The sequence below is a fragment of the Sinocyclocheilus anshuiensis genome, unplaced genomic scaffold (assembly GCF_001515605.1).
Source record: "Sinocyclocheilus anshuiensis isolate Anshui unplaced genomic scaffold, SAMN03320099.WGS_v1.1 scaffold762, whole genome shotgun sequence".
Taxonomy (NCBI): Eukaryota; Metazoa; Chordata; class Actinopteri; order Cypriniformes; family Cyprinidae; genus Sinocyclocheilus; species Sinocyclocheilus anshuiensis.
Window position 1 is genome coordinate 492,101 of NW_015542390.1, and position 17,934 is coordinate 510,034.

The following is a 17,934-nucleotide window of genomic DNA, read 5'->3' on the forward strand; positions in this document are numbered from 1 at the left end:
ATGTCTATTTCAGGGTTATGTACATAATGGTGCAGTTACAGCATCTTCCAGCAGGGGCGAAACACTAAAGCCAACCAACCAATCCTTAACCTCCAAGCTGACTGTTGGTGTGGATTCAACATCACACAAAATATCTGGGAACAGTCCTAATATAAAAAACACATACTCGCATACTACTCAAACCATTTCAGCAATAGAAAGATATGGTAAAATTGTGTATTATGCAGTTCCGAAATCAGCTCGTGTCTGAATATGCCTACCCCTCTACAGTATGTGAAAAACAGTACAACTGAAATATCCGAATTCACAGTATTTATAAAACACCCAAATGAACTACTACTTTTACAGGGATTCTGAAGTGTGTATTCAATGGAAGTTCGTTCCTCATCAAATGTAATACCTACACAGACAGTATGTGACTTTGGACACACCTAGTGTCAACATCAGTTGATAAAAATGTATAGACCTTTACTGCTTGTCAAAAACATTACCAAGCCCATTATAATCGCAGACTGCAGAACACAAACTTGTGCATTAAAATGGCAGATTGCCTTTGGGAGGAAAGAAGAAAAAAATCCTGCCACACCTTTCCTTTAATATATCTTTATTGCTTGAATAGTTTTGATACAGAACAGCTTACATTTCTGATTCTGAAGCACTCATTCGAAGAAGAAGAGTAGTGTACCAAAAACGTTCTGGTGATTCTGGTTCGATTCAAGTCCAGTAGAATTATTTTGGGGGATGTAGCAGCGACACAAAGCTCCCTTTTACATCAGTCAGCATGTCAAACAGTGATAGGTCTCCATTTTTCCAAAGAGACGGAGGATTTAAAAAAAAAAAAAACAGGGAAAAAGGAAAACATATTTTTAAGAAAACCCATGAGTGGAATGTGGATTTGATAACTCCACCCTGTTCATTTGAATTCACAGTCAAGTGCTAAAAAAGTAGTGATTGACAATTCAACATATTTAGAAATCATAGGTGAAGAGAAATTTTTGTTGCAAGAAAAATTATGATTTGAGAAAGCCTTTTGTATGAACCCTGAGAGTGAGACAGAGCGGGGCTGGCAGGTGGGGCAAAAACAGAAGAAAAAAAACAACAACTGAACAACATAAAAGGTTATCATGCAAAACTACCCTACAGATTCACCCATAGCAGAATAACAGTAAACTTCACAGTTGTATACGCAAACGAATTTATCAATGAAAACAAATGTTATCTCTGTCAAACTGAAATAATCACCATCATAATAATATAATAAACATAACAGAAACAGACCACACATTCTAAAAAATGCATACAAAGATCTACATAAAGCTTTCAGATCAAAAGTGATTATTATCATCATCATCAAGGACCCAGATCAAAGCTGGGATGCTAAGTATTGAATTTGAATCCTTTTTTTATGCAGCATAATTGTGTTAATACATGGCTTCTCCACATTTACTTCTTCACCCACACTGGGTCATAATAAATACATTAAAAACAGTCTGTGAGCATTCTTACCAGGAAACCAATCACTTCTGCACACAACCAACACAAAACACACTCACATGAACCCAGGAAAAGGCATCGGGAGAAGCAGAAGTCCCGGAATACACAGATAGAGAAAGCGATTGCAATTGCATTCAAGTTCATCCAATACTACAAGTCTCGTGCCTGAGCAGAGATGTTAGATCTTCACCACTAGGGGCGCACACAACCTGATATCCGATCAGGGGCAAACTCTTTCACCTTCCCCACTATTCCTTTTCATTGCTTTGCTTTGCCGATCAACGCATCGGGTGACATGTGGTCCTCCTAGTTGAGGAGCGCATCCTGACAGGAGGCAGCAGGGCGACAGGGTTCAAGTACACCATGAATTCTAGTTCGTGAGCCCGGCAGAAAGTGAGACACCTGCCTAAAGCCAAGACGAAAGAGTAAGGCTTAGAAATTGATGTTTTTGGAAGACGGTAACACTGGACACAGTTACGCATTTCATCAAGTACATCAGATTCATGGGCTTCCTGTTATTCCTTATTGTGTTTGCTTTTTTTTATTTTTTTATTCTTAAGTAGCTGAGACAGGGCTTGAGGGACAGCAATTCAAGAGCCCTTAAGTTAAAAACATTGCCTTCCCTCATTAAAAACCATCTTTTTGTGCCAGAACGTTAATGCTAACTAAAGACATTGACACAATCAGCACAGCTGGACATTCATCACCTGTCTTGAGCAAACATTGCCCATATACTTTACGCGACAGCTGCTGAGCATCTTTCCGAGGATGACCTTCGGATGTTTTGCTTGGCTGTTTCCCCAAAACATCTTTAGTCGACACAGCACCCAGAACAACAGATCTCTGTGATAAAACAATTACTCTGGAAGCCTCTGTCATTAAAGGAATTACACAAAAGGGGAAACTACTGGCAAGTTAAAGAGGACAATCAGCAATGAAGAAACCCTATGGTGCAGAAGTTGTCTTTGCATATTCCAGTTATGCACTTGGGTGCAAGCCTCTTATTAAAAACATGTCCTCTTGTTAATCAAGGGACTTGCTTTTCATAAGACAGATTGCACTGTCGCTGAACTCTTCAATACGATATGCAAATTTGTTCATATATTGCTTAAAGTAGTTCTCTCAGGATAACACAAAAAAAATCATAATGATCATTGTAAAATACTATAAAAATCAACTTTAGATCATGATAAATGCTGATAAAGATATAGCAAAAAAGTAGAAAGGCACTTGGAAACAGTCATTGCTTCTTTTTTCTGATTGCAATGTACTTTTGTTATATGGCACTGCTTCTTGTTGCAGCACGTTTCACCACAAGATAAGAAACTAGGAAATAGTCGCTCTTCAATCCACGCCAAGCAGTGGCGGCTCGGGGGTGGGCAAAATGTGCTCAGTAGTGGGCTTGGTGTGGATCTCCAGTAAACCTTGGATGAATCCCTCCGACGGCTCTAAGTCGGATGCGGTGAGTGAATCCGATGCTTGTTTCTGTACTGGCGGTTCTTTGGGTGTCTCTGTTGCTGATACAGGTCCTGTCTTGGAGGTTAGTTTAAACACACCTGGTAAAGAGGGTACACAATCCTCCTCTTTCTCCTGTGAGGTTGGCTCCCCCTTCACAGTGTCTGTTAATTCGCTTTCGTTCTCAGAGGGTGGATTGGTGCTAGTGGGTGTGCACTCGCTTTCGCTAGCCGAACGCCCGCTGAAGCCGTCCTCGTCTGGACCACCTGTGACCCCACAAGTCGATCCATCACTATCCGCTTCACGTAGTTTCTGGTGGATTCGCTGATGTCGGACCAAACTGTGCTTGAGGGTGAAAGTGCGCTCGCATGTCTGGCACTTGTAAGGCCTCTCACCTATTAGAAACAAGCCATTAAAAACATTCTGCTTTATTTTATTAAGGAACGAGCTCTATGTTTTGATGAATGATCTATACCAGTGGTTCTCTGGAGTACCCCCAGCCCTGCACATTTTGTATGTCTCTCTCATCTATCACACCTGATTCAACTCATCAGCTCATTAGTGGAGACTGCAAGACTTGAAGTGGGTGCGTCTGATATAGGGAGACATACAAAACGTGCAGTGCTGGGGGGACTTCATGGAGAGGTTTGAGAACCCCTGATCTATACCAATCAAGTACGTTTTTAGTATTGTCATTACCTGTGTGAGAGCGCATGTGTCTGGTGAGGTCCTGAAGGCTCCAGAAACGTTTGTTGCATATACTGCACACCTTTTTCCTCTTGTCCGGCTTGCTGCCAGGTTCTTCAGTCTCTCCCTCAGTACTCTTTGGTTCAGTTGCAGCTCCCTCTTCATCACTCCTCTCCTCTTTATCCTCCTCAGACCCACTCTCCACCACACTGCCCATTCCCTCGTTCTCTGCTGTGCCCTTCCTTACACTCTCCACCTCTTCCTCTGTAACCTCTTTCTTATTTTCACAAGGCACAATTGGATCGTCTGATTTCATGAGGCATTGTTCAGGTCCATTTGTTGAGTCTGATGCTACATCCAGCTGGTGAACTTTCTCATGTCTGGTCAAGGTAGCAGCATAGCGGAAGCTCTTCTTGCAACTTTTGCAGGTCAATTTGGACTCCTCTTGAGGTGTTGCTTTGTCAGACATGTCACCATCTGCTGCAGGAGAGGACTGTGGCTGGTCTTTCTCAGGGATCTTGAAGTCCTTAGACTTGGAAACAAAGGTCAAGTCAAGGGTCTTATTGCTATGGGAATCGCCATCCTCTTTTTCTGGGTCATTGTGCTTCAAAGACTCGAGGGCTGCTGGGTCCTCCTCTTCTTTGTGAGGAAGAGGCTCTACCACGGCTGCCTCTGTTGGCTTAGCTGGTGAAGGTTTCTCAGCATCAGGTGCTACAGGCTTCTCAGAGTCTGATCTTGTGAGATCCATTGCCTCACTCACAAGAAGCTCAGTCTCAGATGTACTCTCTGAAATATACAATGACCCATTACACTTCAGGTAATAAAGTGCAGTTTTAACTTCTATCAACAGATAAGAAAAACACTTTGTCTAAAGTACATAAGCAATTCAAAGGTTCTATTATATATTATTTTTAATACCTGCACTCTCTGGTGAGCCTTCCTCTGCTTCTTTAGGGTTGGGTATTGCACCATTGCATCTAAGCACTCTGTTGGAAATGCCATGCTTGCGTAAAAGATGTCGCTCACAGTTGGACTTGGTTGAGAAGAAGGCATCACACTGGAGACAAGGATATGGCTTCTGACCTTTTTAAGGAATACAAAATAATATCAAGAAAATAAATTACACATATATGAGGGGTAAAACAGAAGGTGTACATCAACACTGTAAACCCTGTAAAACTTTACATACAAGACTCACCTGTGTGTGTTAACATGTGGCGCTGAAGCGAGCTGGCCCAAGGGAAAACTCTAGGACAAAAGGGGCAAGTCATCTTTTGCACAGAATTTGAGTATGCATTCTTCTTTCCTTTGGACTGTTGTGGTTGAACAGTCTGCTGGGCTAGCAAGTGTTTCTCATCTTTCACCTCTTTCTCGTTTCTAGCACCTGGCTGCAGCCCGCCTTTTCTTGCCAACTCAATTGTGTTGGTCTGAAGATAGGCGCTGAACTTGTTGGCATCAGTGGTTGCCAACATCCTCTCAACACTAGCAAACTCCCCACTAGACTCCAAATCAATACTTGGGTCTGTGGCATTCATCACAGGTTTCTCTTTCGATGTGCTGTTGGAAGGCCTTTTCCTGGACCTCTTCTTTGAGCTCTCTAGTGAGAACTCTTCTGTCAAAATATCTGGTGATTCTTGCTTGCCATGTGTATCAGAATCAGCCTGAAGACTATTCGTGTTGTCCCGTTTAAGAAGGTCAGGGGCACCAGAAACAGAGGAAATTATCTGAGCAATAGATGCTAGTGGTGGAAGCTCCTTCACAGCAGCAGAGGAAGGTTTAGGAAGCAGGGGCTTTAAACGCAAGAGCCTTCCTGCAGCATTAGTGCTACCAGTAAGGGAGGGCAAAGCAACAGGGACCTGGTAGCATCCAAGAGGTTGGGACTTCTCATCAATGGACTTCTCGGCCTGAAGAGCCTGTGCAAGTATGCTAATGGATGACTGTTCTTTCTTAACCTCTCTTGGCAATGTGGCCACAAATTCTTGTTTAAGCTTCTTTACAGGATTCTTAGGAATAGAGAGGTCAATGGGTTCCATGTTAGAGTCATAAGAGACAGGTTCAATTTTGATCCCAGGAGATCCACTCACACTTCCAGCACTGCTGCCCCCATGACTTTTGTTAGAGAAGTCCAGAGGTTGATCCATATCTACGCTGTAAAAGCTAAGGTCCTCAACTTTGATAGGCTGCACTACAGAGCTAGGAGAACCCCCATTGAGAGGAGATGGGTTTGGGCTATTTGGGGTTGATGCAGCTAAAAGAGTGATTATGTGTTCTTCAATATCCTGCTCTTGGACCTCTGGATGTTGTTTCAGAAGGTGATGGATACAGTTACGCTTGGCAAGGAAGGCTGCTCCACAACGCTTGCACTCAAATGGCTTTCGCCGGCAGCCATTGTGTGTGCGCAAGTGAATCTGCAGAGCCCGAAAGGTCTTTAGTTTCTCCCCACAGAAGCGGCAGGTAGTTTCACTAGTTCCAGCCTGCTCCAGTACGTCTGCTGTGGATGTGGATGAGGTAACATACTTAATGTTTTTCTCAATCTCCTTGCGATTGTTTTTCATGTGCTTTTTGCGAAGGTGGCGCTCACAGTTAGCCTTGACAGTAAATGGGTAATGACAGAGCCGGCAGACATAGGGACGCTCACCACTGTGCGTTCTCAAATGACGGATCAGCGTTGCCTTGTCTGGGGCAACATAGTCACAGATATTGCATTGGTGGGATAGGGTGCCCAAATGATATCGCATATGTGCCTGCAGCACACCAGAAAATGCAAACACCTGGTCACAAAATCGGCAAGGGTACGAACCTTTTTGAGAAGTTCCCTTCTTTCCAGTGGTCTCTTCTAACTTGCCATTCTCCTGTTTGATATGTCTTTCATCCATGTCCATTGGGGTATGGGCATCTCCCATGCACTCAGCCTCCATTTGTATCCTCTCTGCAGAAGCCTGGTTGTTGGCAGAAGAGGATGAGGAAGATGAGGAGAGGTCCTGAACTGTCTTGACAGGATGGCTGACAGGGGGTGGGAGGCTAGGGCTGATACAGCCCAAGGAAGCTTGCTGGGTGTTCAACAGGGGTGGTGGAGTTGAAGCTACCATACTGGTTCTGGGAGCCACCAATGGCTTTGGCTTGAGTGGAGGCATCTGCTTGTAGCCCGACTGCATGGCACTACAAGGCGCCTTGGATAAGGGTGGGAGAGTGATCTGGTTAGAAGCAGCAGAAGCTACTTTGATTATTTGCTGTATATCAGCGAGTTCCGTGCTGGTTTCACCACAAACAGGCTTCACTACCATACCACCATCTGGTTGCACCAGAAAACCAGTCTGGAAGGGCTGAAGGGACAGCAGATTGAGAGCCTCTTGATGGGACAGACCATGAAGAGTCGTTGGGTCTACAAGAGACAGGTTAACCCCTCCAACAAGGCCAGCCTCCTGAGGTACAGTGGACTGATTCTGGTCCACGTGGATAACCCGAATGCTATCTAGCTTGGCCTGCTGGACATCCTCTTCTGAGGGGGCAGGCTTAATCTGAGAGATGTGCTGCAAGCCCAGAGAGTCCATGAAGCTGCTTTTCTCAGGAGTGGGAAGCTCATCTTTCATAATTAAGGGTGAAGTTGTCTCTTGGGTACCACTGGAAGTCTCATGTGAGGCTTTGTGCAAGTCCAGAGCTGAGCTAAGAGGGAATGCTTTATCGCATGTGTCACATACAAAATGATGGAATTTGCCAGTACATCGCCGAAGGTTGGTTTCACACCAAATCTGTGGGTTAAAATAAAATTGAGACTTAACAAAACTCTCAGATATTACAGACAAGATAAAGAACTTTTACATACTGTGCAGATCAACCACAGAAAATTTGACCGTGGCTGTTACCTGTGCAATTTGAGGGAACTTCTGGCATGAAAAGTCAATGAAAGCCAGATCATTAAAGCCAAGAGGGATGGATGGGTTGTTCTGAATAAAGGGTCGTCCGTTGGGGTCTGTGGGTAGCTGCTTATGGGTAGCTGCATTGTGGCGGAGCATACTTCGGTGTGTCCGGAACGAGATGCAGCATAAATCACATCTAGGAATAAGAATACTAATGTGAGGTGCTGATATCAATGGATCAATGTTTTATATATATTCATATTAAATAACACACCGACAATCACACACTCATATATATTAAATAAATATAAATTATATATTTATTCATTGCCCAAAATCTTTAATAAACAAAGTGTCCAATCTACAGTGTGCTGTAGAGACATCCGCAGAGGGAAAATAGAGCTGGGATTTCCTAAGTGAATAAACTAAGAGCTGGAAGTCGATGATAACCACACCCTTGCCTGCAATGGCACTCTTTCTGTGTTTGTAGGGTGCTGCATAAGACAGCTGGCTAATGTCTGTGACACTGTGCACTGGTCTTGTCACATGCCCTGCCCCTGATCATGGTGACGACGTGTCCATAGGGACTGTAAGCTGCTTTTTTCTCAGTAGACATACACAATGCAACGTAAGGCAGAGCATAGCAGCGCATCCACCTGAGAAGCATAATGCCTTAAAGTGATAATAGGTTAAGGACCAATGCTTAAGAATGGTTTAATAAATTGTCAGTTTTGCGTGAGAAAGCCATGAGAAGCAAAATTTAGCTTGCCTGTTACAAAGAGTTCAAGCACTGTTACCTATAATTACACTAAGCACTAACCATTCCCTGTCCAGGATGCTGTTGTTTCTATTGGCTATTCTGCAATGGCTTCAAACGTGGTTCATCCAATCAGATTTCAGTGTCAGAACTGTTCGTTTTATTATAGCATGTATGGGAGTGTCTGTCTTACTTGGAAGGGCTGTTTGGGTAAGACAGATAACACGTCTGTACCTTGAAAAGCATTCTTGGGTCTGTTTGTATGTGTGTGTGTGTGTAGTTATTTTGCTGCTTTTAGAACTCTTCAGAGTGGAACCCAATTCACAGCTGTCTAGATCCTGTTAACTAGCACTCTTAGCTCTTGTGATTACACAGGATTAGTGCTAAATTTGCAGTACTTCCATACAACAATAACGCTGCTCTGAAACACAATCAAACAGGCCGTGCCAACTTCCTTCTCCCAGAGCCATGCCGTACAGCTACCCATTAACTAGAGGAGGTACCCATTGGTTGGGTGAGTTTAGAGGAATATTCTGCAGTTTGACGTCTCCAGGGATACAGCTACAACCTTACACGCATGCATGAATGCATGCACACACTACTACAGAGATGTCCTGCAGAATGCATCTTCCTGAAGTCTCCTCCTGTGTCTCATTAAATCTCCCCCCAGCCACACATCCTCTGTGGTCCCTCCCCCTCCATTTCTCCCTCTTTCCTCTACGTGCCACTCCCTTGCCCTAAGCCTGGGGGCCACATGCGGGGGGGGAAGAACTTAGGCCTCTCACGAGTGGAGGGGGACACGTCGACAGGATTACAGTCATGTAGGTATGACCATTCTCAGCCAATAACGTTTCAGCATAACATTTCAATAAGCAAAACAATTAACGTTCCAAAATCTCAAGGTCGACAAGATAAAAGATTTCTATCTAAACCAGACAAATGTGTTTTTAACATGCACCACAATATAAAAGGCAAATCCCACTGAAACTAAATCCCTTTGCATAGTCTGTAAGCAAGCCCCGTCTGTATTCGGATGTGTTAAATTATGACTGTTCCAGAACAAAGCATGCCACTATATCTCCCGGCAACTGCAGGGATCCAGCCTAAAGCCCCAGCTACTGGCATCCCCCTGCAATACAACTCTCACCTCGAACAAAGGGACAACATTCCTGTCTGGGCTTAATGGACAACTATAATATACTGAACGGAAAAGTGAGTGTAGGAAGGGCCAGAACTGTTCCATTATCAAACCCTAAACAGTCCTTTGTTACTAAGCCAGTCAGTCCTGAATTAAACTCATGCCTCTCTTGTGTTGGTGTTACATAATCACATCGTTTTTGGAAGCACTTTTCACTGAATTTAATCTACTGATGTATGGGTTTTTACCTCTGTGTAGTGTCAGGATGGGTCTCCACGTGGGCATCAAAGTCGTTTCTGCAGGTGAGGGTCTTGAAGCAGATAGGACAGGTTAAGACTTCTTCCTGTCCTTTGTTCAAACTCTGCTCATCTACCACGCTATCCTCCTTGACCTGCAAAACACAGGCCACCGTCAGCTATTTGTAGCCCAATCTGAGAGCAGCATCTTGGGGCGCAGGTAGCACTGGATAAGATGGTGGAGCTACACATACCTTTTTGCTGGCTGTCTCCTCTATCTTCTCACTGTCTTCATCGTGGCTTAGTTTGCGTTTGGCTGCAGAGGGACGTCGTCGCTTAAGTGGAGACAGAGTCGGACTGTTGGGGATGGAGCTGACAGAGTCCTTGTCGTGGATCTTCATGTGTCTGAAAATTGACAAAAGAGTGTGCTTTAAAACTGCATTTTGTGCATTTACAAACCAGCTCTCACAGTGAGCATCACAAATGATTCTGTTCTCTGAAAAATGCTTGGCCACTACAGGGTTAATGGTTGTGGAACAATTTCTTGGGAACGAGCTGCATCTTGAGGACATTTACAGATGCCTCCCACTTGTTTGATGGATGAAAATTATTTTAGAAATTAGGGTAGAGGAACCCCAGTTCATCCCATTGGGAGCCAACAGAAAGGACTGTAATGGGAAGACACTAATGGTCTGGAAACTCATGCAATTATCCCACAGACTCTATATGTGCATATGTGAGTCCAAGATGGCGGGTAGAGATCAACGGAAAAGAGAGTGGAAATGTTGCATGGATAGGGCCAGAAGTTGATCATCTTATTATCCAGAGAAATCTTGAGGAAACCAGTGAGAACAAGTAGGAATTGGAGGTCCAATAAAGATGAATAAAAAGGATGTCAAACTCAAGTAAAAGTTTCAAGCCCACTATATATTTATAACTATATATGACAAAAAAAATTGTATTTATTGTACAATCAAAGTTCAAATTTCAAATAAAGCAAATATGCTGGATGAATCCAGGAAGGGCTCTAACCAAGGTTTATATCTGTGTACCTATAAAAGTTCATCTCATAAAAGTACTTTGGAAGTGTACATGCATGTGCAAGTGTAAAAAAGGTCAGACATCCATCCCATGGTCTTGCAGGTCTCAGTTTTCACTCTGCAGTCAGTGGTTTATTTATAGCAGGCAGCATGTTGGACACTCGTGTGAGGACCTGACAGGCTGTTATATCTCTCTGCTCTGGACTCTGACCTTGCCTCTGACCAATCACAGAAAACCAGCACTGCCAATTCAGCAAACTCTGATTGGATGGAAATCATCACCACAGTAACCTCATATAGGATGATAGCTTACCCCTTGAAAAATACTAACTCGAGTTGATTATTGCTAGTTTATAATAATGGTATGACTGAATCCGAGTTTCAGTTGATATAAAATGTACTGAGTAATGAGGCTGTAACATTTTTCTAACTGCACTAGACTGAAGTTTCCTGTCCTTGAATGAAGGATGTCAATATGGACATTTCATGAGCAGGCTGGCTAATCTGTAAAGGATCATAAAACTTGTTGATGCATAAACAGGTTCATTCCATCCAATCCAAGCATTCCATCGCGCTCCCGCAGAGCACAGACAGAGGGCACTGTGGTGTCAGAAAGTTTCCTCTTTTCCAAGCAATGTCAGAGCAAGGGCACCCCCTGCAAACCTGTGGCTGTGCAGTGGTGTAACTAAGACCTAAAGTTAAAGCAAAGAAAAGCAGCCAATCAGAACGCACTCTGCCTCTCCTCTGTGAAGTTGTGATCATTCTCCATGGCAACAGTGACTCCCTCCTCCTCACAGCCCCCATCTAACCATGTGATGCTCTGGCACAAGATGGCTGCCTCCTTGTCAACTACATGGACAGCTTCCTTGGATATGCATGAGGCCTCAAAACTATCAGTCAACTTTGTTCAGAACTGAAAAACTGCTCAAATATTTTCAGCAGGTTTCATGTCTAGAATGGAAAGCATCTTGACATTTTTAGGAAAAACTATGAACGAACTGAATTAAAGGGGTCATATGATGCTTTTTTAAAGATAATTATTTTGTGTATTTGGTGTAACAGAATATGTTGACCATGTACATCGTCATGCACTGTTCATGCTAAAGACACGAGTGGCGTAAAGACATCAGCTGACAAAAATGGGTGGGAAAAAAAATAGCCATATCTAGAGACCAGAATATAGAAACTGGGCTCAGCTTGGTCCAACAGACTTTAGTAAGGCCAATAGTTAGTCATTTTTGACAGGAATGAAAACAAGACTGTGAGGGATAGTACAATGGATTGTTTAAAAACATAGGCTACCGATTGTTCAGTGGACAAAACATCTGTCCAGAATGCCATAAAACAGTTTTGAAAGTTAAATATGATTCAAGAACACCCTAGTAACCATTATTAGTAAAATTATACTCATAAAATACCATGGAAAAGATGAGATGTTATCAGGACAGTAACAGCAGATGTAGAAAAACCAGATTCCCTTCACATCCGTCACAGCCGCACATTCCCTGCAAATCAAACTTAGCGTCGTATTTCCAATTCCAGGCCTACAATTTCACTGTACTTCTGCAATTTACAGAGTGCTTATTCAAGCCATCTTACCCAGGGGCCCTTTAACAACTGCTAAGAGCCATCCACACAAATACACACACACTGATCCCCCATATACACACACTTCACCATCAACCTTCGCAACCTTGGGAGGAAGTTCATGTTTACCCCCTCCATCAGCAAGGCCTGCTGGGAGAAGATACCATGACCAAAACTGGGGGAAGCGATGGGTGGGGGAGGTGTTTTAAAGTCACTCTTCACTTCCTGCAAAGCTCTCTCTCCTTAAACAAAAGCAAGGCTACAGAGCTGACGAAGCCCAGTGGTAGCACACATTATACGAACACCAACATACATAAACAAAACAACGCCTTTTCATTTATCTTAGTGGCGCACTCATCCTCTGGGCAACTCTTCAACGCAGGCAAAAGGCAGGGTGAGGCCTGAGGGATGTAATCAACCAACAAGCTTTCACTTCTCTAAAAAGCCCAACTGGTGCCGCGGCACCCCGGTTGGGAAACACTGCTCTAAAAAGCCCAACATCTCTGAACAATTCAACCTCTCAAATGATGCTTTTACAAACGGATGTGGACATCAGATGTAATGGAACTTGCACTATCTATGCTAGAGATGTAAAAGAAACCTCTAATGTACTCACAAAATTCTGGGGGTGAACTTTTTGGCAACCACCCAGAACACCCTAGCAAATATTTAGAAGACCTTAGCAACCACTCAAAACACCCTAGCAAGCTGAATAGCAATGCATTAACAACCATATAAAACACCTTAACAACCCAAGAACACCATATCAACCACTTAAAACACCTTAGCAACTCTAGAACACCCTAGCAACCACACAGCAACCACTCAAAACACCCTAGCAAGCTGAATAGCAATGCATTAACAACCATATAAAACACCTTAACAACCCAAGAACACCATATCAACCACTTAAAACACCTTAGCAACTCTAGAACACCCTAGCAACCACACAACAACCACTCAAAACACCATAGCAAGCTGAATAGCAATGCATTAACAACCAGATAGAACACCGTAGCAACTCTAGAACACCATAGCAAACACTTAAAACACCTTAGCAACTATAGAACACCCTAGCAACCACACAACAACCACTCAAAACACCCTAACAAGCTGAATAGCAATGCATTAACAACCAGATAGAACACCGCAGCAACTCTAGAACACCATAGCAACCACATAGCAACCATTCAGAACACCCTTGCACCTGCATAGCAATGGACTAGCAACCATAGAACACCCTAGCAACCACTTAAAATGCCTTAGCAACTCTAGAACACCCTAGCAACCACATAGCAACCACTCAGAACACTATTGCAACTGCATAGAATAGGACTAGCAACCACGTAAACACTGTAGCAACCCCACATCAACATCCTGGCAACCACCCAGAACACCCATGGTGGCAAATTTTGCACTACTCACATTTCTTCATAAAATTAATATCTAGTGACAAATCTGTTCTGCTTAAATTTTGATCAGCATGAAAGCCACAATGAAATGACTGCATATGACTCATTTTGCTTGTTTACAAACAAACATTTATTAAATCCACCAAGACACAAAGTCAGTGCTAAATTTAAGATTACAGCTCATTCAGTAGTTAAACAGAAGATATGACGACACGATTAGGGCGGATGGTCATGCTACTCCTGCACATCTCCCTTCCCTTAAATCACACACACGTACAGTTACTCACTGCTATTTATCACTGCATTTAAGACAAGTTGAGTTTGAATACTCAACAGTTCACAAAGGTATGCATGTATGAAATTATACAATCCATCCTTAGTCAAAATAATAATTTGATAATTACACTTTATCAGCTGAAAGAGAACATGAAATTAGAACTGACTTAATAAATCAATGCACAATTCATCAATATGGATTCAATAAAAAGAAGCTTCATAAATGCTATTTAAAAAAAAGTTAGTACCTTTAACCAAAAAGTTAATAACCTTCTGCACCTTTGAAAAGAATTTAGCAACATAACCAAGGCCTCATGGGTGAAAAAAAAAGTGAATTCTCTCGAAATCGAATTATATCCCAACGTATAAAGTCCCACTCAATCTTTCATTTTCCTTAGTAATTCGTCACATTATGGAAGTTAAATGTGTGCATGTTGTCTTGAAAATCAATTCTGTTGTGCAAATCAAAATCTTTAACCTAAGTGACACATTGCTCCAGATTGCAAATCATTTTGTTTGAAAACCCCGACTGACCTGTGCATGTTGCCATTGGTGGTGAAAGTCTGACGGCACACAGAGCATGTGTAGGGTCTCTCTCCACTGTGCACTAGCATGTGACGATCCAGAGAGCTCGCCGAGCTCAGAGCCTTCCCGCAGATACTGCAAGAGTGGTCCGAAGTCCCGCTATTGGAGTTGTGCTGGAGAAAAGACATTTGGGTCAGCTAGCTCATTAAGTTAATTACCATTACAGGCCATACTCTTCAATATATTGTCTTGTCTAAGTGGCTTCTGAAAATGCTCAAATATTCCGCCATCTTTGCTAATTTGTACACAGACTTCAATTAAAGAAATCAACAGGTATGCAGCAGTATGCTGAACAAGTGCAGGTTACCTGGCGGATGTGCATGGTGAACTGGTGTTGGGTCTGAAAGCTCTTATCGCACAATGGACAGACGATACACCCGCTGTCATCTTTGGCTTCCTGAAACAAATACGAGATCAAATGTATGTAGTTATAAATCTCTACAGCATACACAGAGCACTGTATTATACTATGTGACAAAAGCTTGTGTTTCAAAGCACGAGATTCGGCGAGGACGCAAATTGACATCTTGTTGGCACAAAAGCTGTTTTTGGGACTTAGATGCACACCAGAGTACGAATGTTTTAAAAGTGTATATGTGATAAGTTTATTTTGTCAACTTATTTACTTTATTTACTTATTTTGTCAACTAACTTACACTACCATTAAAAATTTTGGGGATTTTTGGAATGCTTTTGAAAGTCCCTTCTGCTCACCAAGGCTGCATTTATCTGATCAAAAATTCAATAAAAACAGTAAATTGTGAAATATTATTACAATTTAAAAGAACTGTTTTCTATGTGAATATATTGTAAAATGTAATTTATTTCTGTGATGCACAGCTGTATTTCCAGCATCATTACTCCAGTCTTCAGTGTCACATGATCTTCAGAAATCATTCTAATATGCTGATTTGATGCATAAGAAACATTTCTGATTATTATCAATGTTGAAAATAATTGTGCTGCCCAATATTTTTGTGGAAACCGATATTTTTGCAGGATTCTCTGATGAATAGTTCAAATGAAATTCAAAAGAACATCATTTAAAATACAAATCCTTTGTAACGTAATAAATGTCTTTACCGTCACGTTTTATTGTCACACACTTTAATGCTTCTTTGCTGAATAAAAGTGTAATTTCTTTCAAAGAAAATTCATACTGACCCCAAACCTTTGAACAGTAGTGTAGATTAGCCTCAGAGCTAATGGAATAAAAGCCACAAAACATATTAGAAGCTGTAATATTACATTATTAAACAAAAGCCAGTCTTTATGTATAAATTCTTATGGTCATCACTTTGCACACTCAGAAATTATTTAAGGAGTGTGGGTAAAAACCCATATGCAGGAGGCAGGGAATGAGGCCTTGTCTTCCGACCTTGAATGTTTTGTCAGAACATGTTGTATGTGTGAGATACTGAGCTAAATTCACTGTTAAGTAAACACTTGCTCAACCCCTACATCAGTCACTGCTGCACGACCACGGAGCACAAACTCTGCTGTTCCTCATAAACCACAGCAATACAGTTAACATTTATGAGCACGAGTGCAGTTGTTTTTAAATAGGCACAGCAATCATTAATCTGTGTAGCAATTGTGTGTGTTTTTAAATTCAATACAATTATCTCCTCCTGCAAGTATGTTTAGTTTTGAAGTTTGTGTGTTTCATAAAGAGCATCTTAAAGGAGCAAGAACCGTTTCCTCTTTCTCCTTGTGTGGAAATCTGTGTAAACCGACACCCCACACACACACACACACACACACTGCCTTCCTCTCGCTGCTGTTCACAATACGGCAGATCATTAAATGGATAATTCACCCACAAATAAAAATTCTATCATGATTTACTCACCCTAAAATTGTTCCAAACCTGTACGAGTTTCTTTCTTCAGTTTCTGGTCCCCACTGGGGACAAACAAATGTTTGGTTAGCCACAATCCTCAAAATATCTTCTTTTATGTTCAACAGAAAAAAAAACACACACAGGTTTGGAACAACTTGAGGGTGTGTAAAGGATGAACGAACTTTCATTTTGGGAGGACTATCCCTTTAACCGCGACCAGTTCCTGTTGTAACCGATCTGATGCCGTCACATGACAGAATGCCTTGTCTGCGTACTCATACGATGTCATAAAATAAATGTGTAGCTGTCTCATACTATATATATATATATATAAAGAGAAAAGGAGAAGGTGTGAGTCATCACAAATGCGGCCCTAAACAGACGCCCACGTGATCTACAAACACACAAGCGGTTAAACTAGACTGAAATCTTCAAAAACATCTCTAGGAAGAGAAGAGCACGTCCTTTTCCTCTGGTGGCACGCTGGTGTAGGGCTTGTTTTCCTTCTGTGACTCTCTTGGCTTCGGTTCAGGACCAGCGAGTGCCAACTGCTCAAGCTGACCGTATTCACCATTCAGCATGTTATGAGGGGAAGTGTCATTCATAGACAGCGGTTGCTTTTTGACCTTAATTGGCAGTGATAGTTTCATCATATAAGGAAGTCCATTCATTTCATCGCCACAAGAGTCATACTGACCTGCTTAAAAAATGCCATAGGTCATAAATTGTGTTATATGCTCACTACACACTAGTGCCATTCAAAGGTTTGGGATCAGTAAGATTAAAAAAATAATAATGTTATTGATCAAAAATGATGGTAAAGACTTTTATAATGTTACAAAATAATGTTCAAATAAATACTGTTCTTTGCTGTTCTGCCTATAGACCAATTATAGATTTGTAAACATTCAGGATGCGCGCACATCATGGTTGCAGAAAACCCCGTCTACTCTGAATTGGTCTATATATCACGGTTTCCACAAAAATATCCCAAAAAATTTCAACACTAATAATAATAATTGTTTCTTTAGCAGCAATGAATTCTGAAGATCATGTGACACTGAAGACTGGAGTAATGATGCTGAAAATTCAGCTTTGATCACAGAAATAAATCACAGCTTAAAATACATTACAAAAGAAAAGACTTCTTTCAAATTGTAATAACATTTCACAATATTTCTGTTTTTATTGTATATTTGATCAAATAAATGCAGCCTTGATGAACATAAGAGACTTCTTTCAAAAAGCATTAAAAACCTTTTGAACTTCTGAAAAGTAGTTTTCAATGGATGATTCAAAAAAGAGGATGCCATTTATTTGCTGTGATGCATTTGTTCTCATTTTTTCCCCCCTGGTTACAATTCATGAGGTGCACCTGAGCAAACACCTGTTAGCAACATTTTCATTTGACCAGTTTTTGTCTGAGCCTGTTTGTGTTTAACAGTACCTGTCTGGAGTGCTCTGTACTTTGGCACGTCTCTTTATTCTCGGTTAATCCAGTAAATTACACAACGCACTATAAGCTTCTTTACTTTTCCTCAAAAGGAGCAAAAGAGGCCTGAGAACT

General features: G+C 41.8%; 1 protein-coding gene across 2 annotated transcripts in view; it reads right to left on the reverse strand.

Annotated features, from left to right (window-relative positions):
* Nucleotides 1-596: 596 nt before the first annotated feature.
* Nucleotides 597-17,934, reverse strand: part of LOC107692757 (ras-responsive element-binding protein 1-like) — a 54,156-nt gene continuing 36,818 nt past the window's right edge. The window contains exons 4-12 of one of the 2 annotated variants that reach the window (XM_016491930.1): nucleotides 14,832-14,921; nucleotides 14,474-14,637; nucleotides 9,879-10,029; nucleotides 9,637-9,779; nucleotides 7,500-7,689; nucleotides 4,835-7,385; nucleotides 4,555-4,719; nucleotides 3,649-4,422; nucleotides 597-3,344 (exon numbers count right to left, since the gene is read on the reverse strand). In XM_016491930.1, the coding sequence (XP_016347416.1) occupies nucleotides 2,839-3,344; nucleotides 3,649-4,422; nucleotides 4,555-4,719; nucleotides 4,835-7,385; nucleotides 7,500-7,689; nucleotides 9,637-9,779; nucleotides 9,879-10,029; nucleotides 14,474-14,637; nucleotides 14,832-14,921 (4,734 nt within the window). In that variant the 3' untranslated portion in view covers nucleotides 597-2,838. The remainder of the gene's footprint in view (nucleotides 3,345-3,648; nucleotides 4,423-4,554; nucleotides 4,720-4,834; nucleotides 7,386-7,499; nucleotides 7,690-9,636; nucleotides 9,780-9,878; nucleotides 10,030-14,473; nucleotides 14,638-14,831; nucleotides 14,922-17,934) is intronic. The other variant, XM_016491931.1, reaches the window with a different exon arrangement.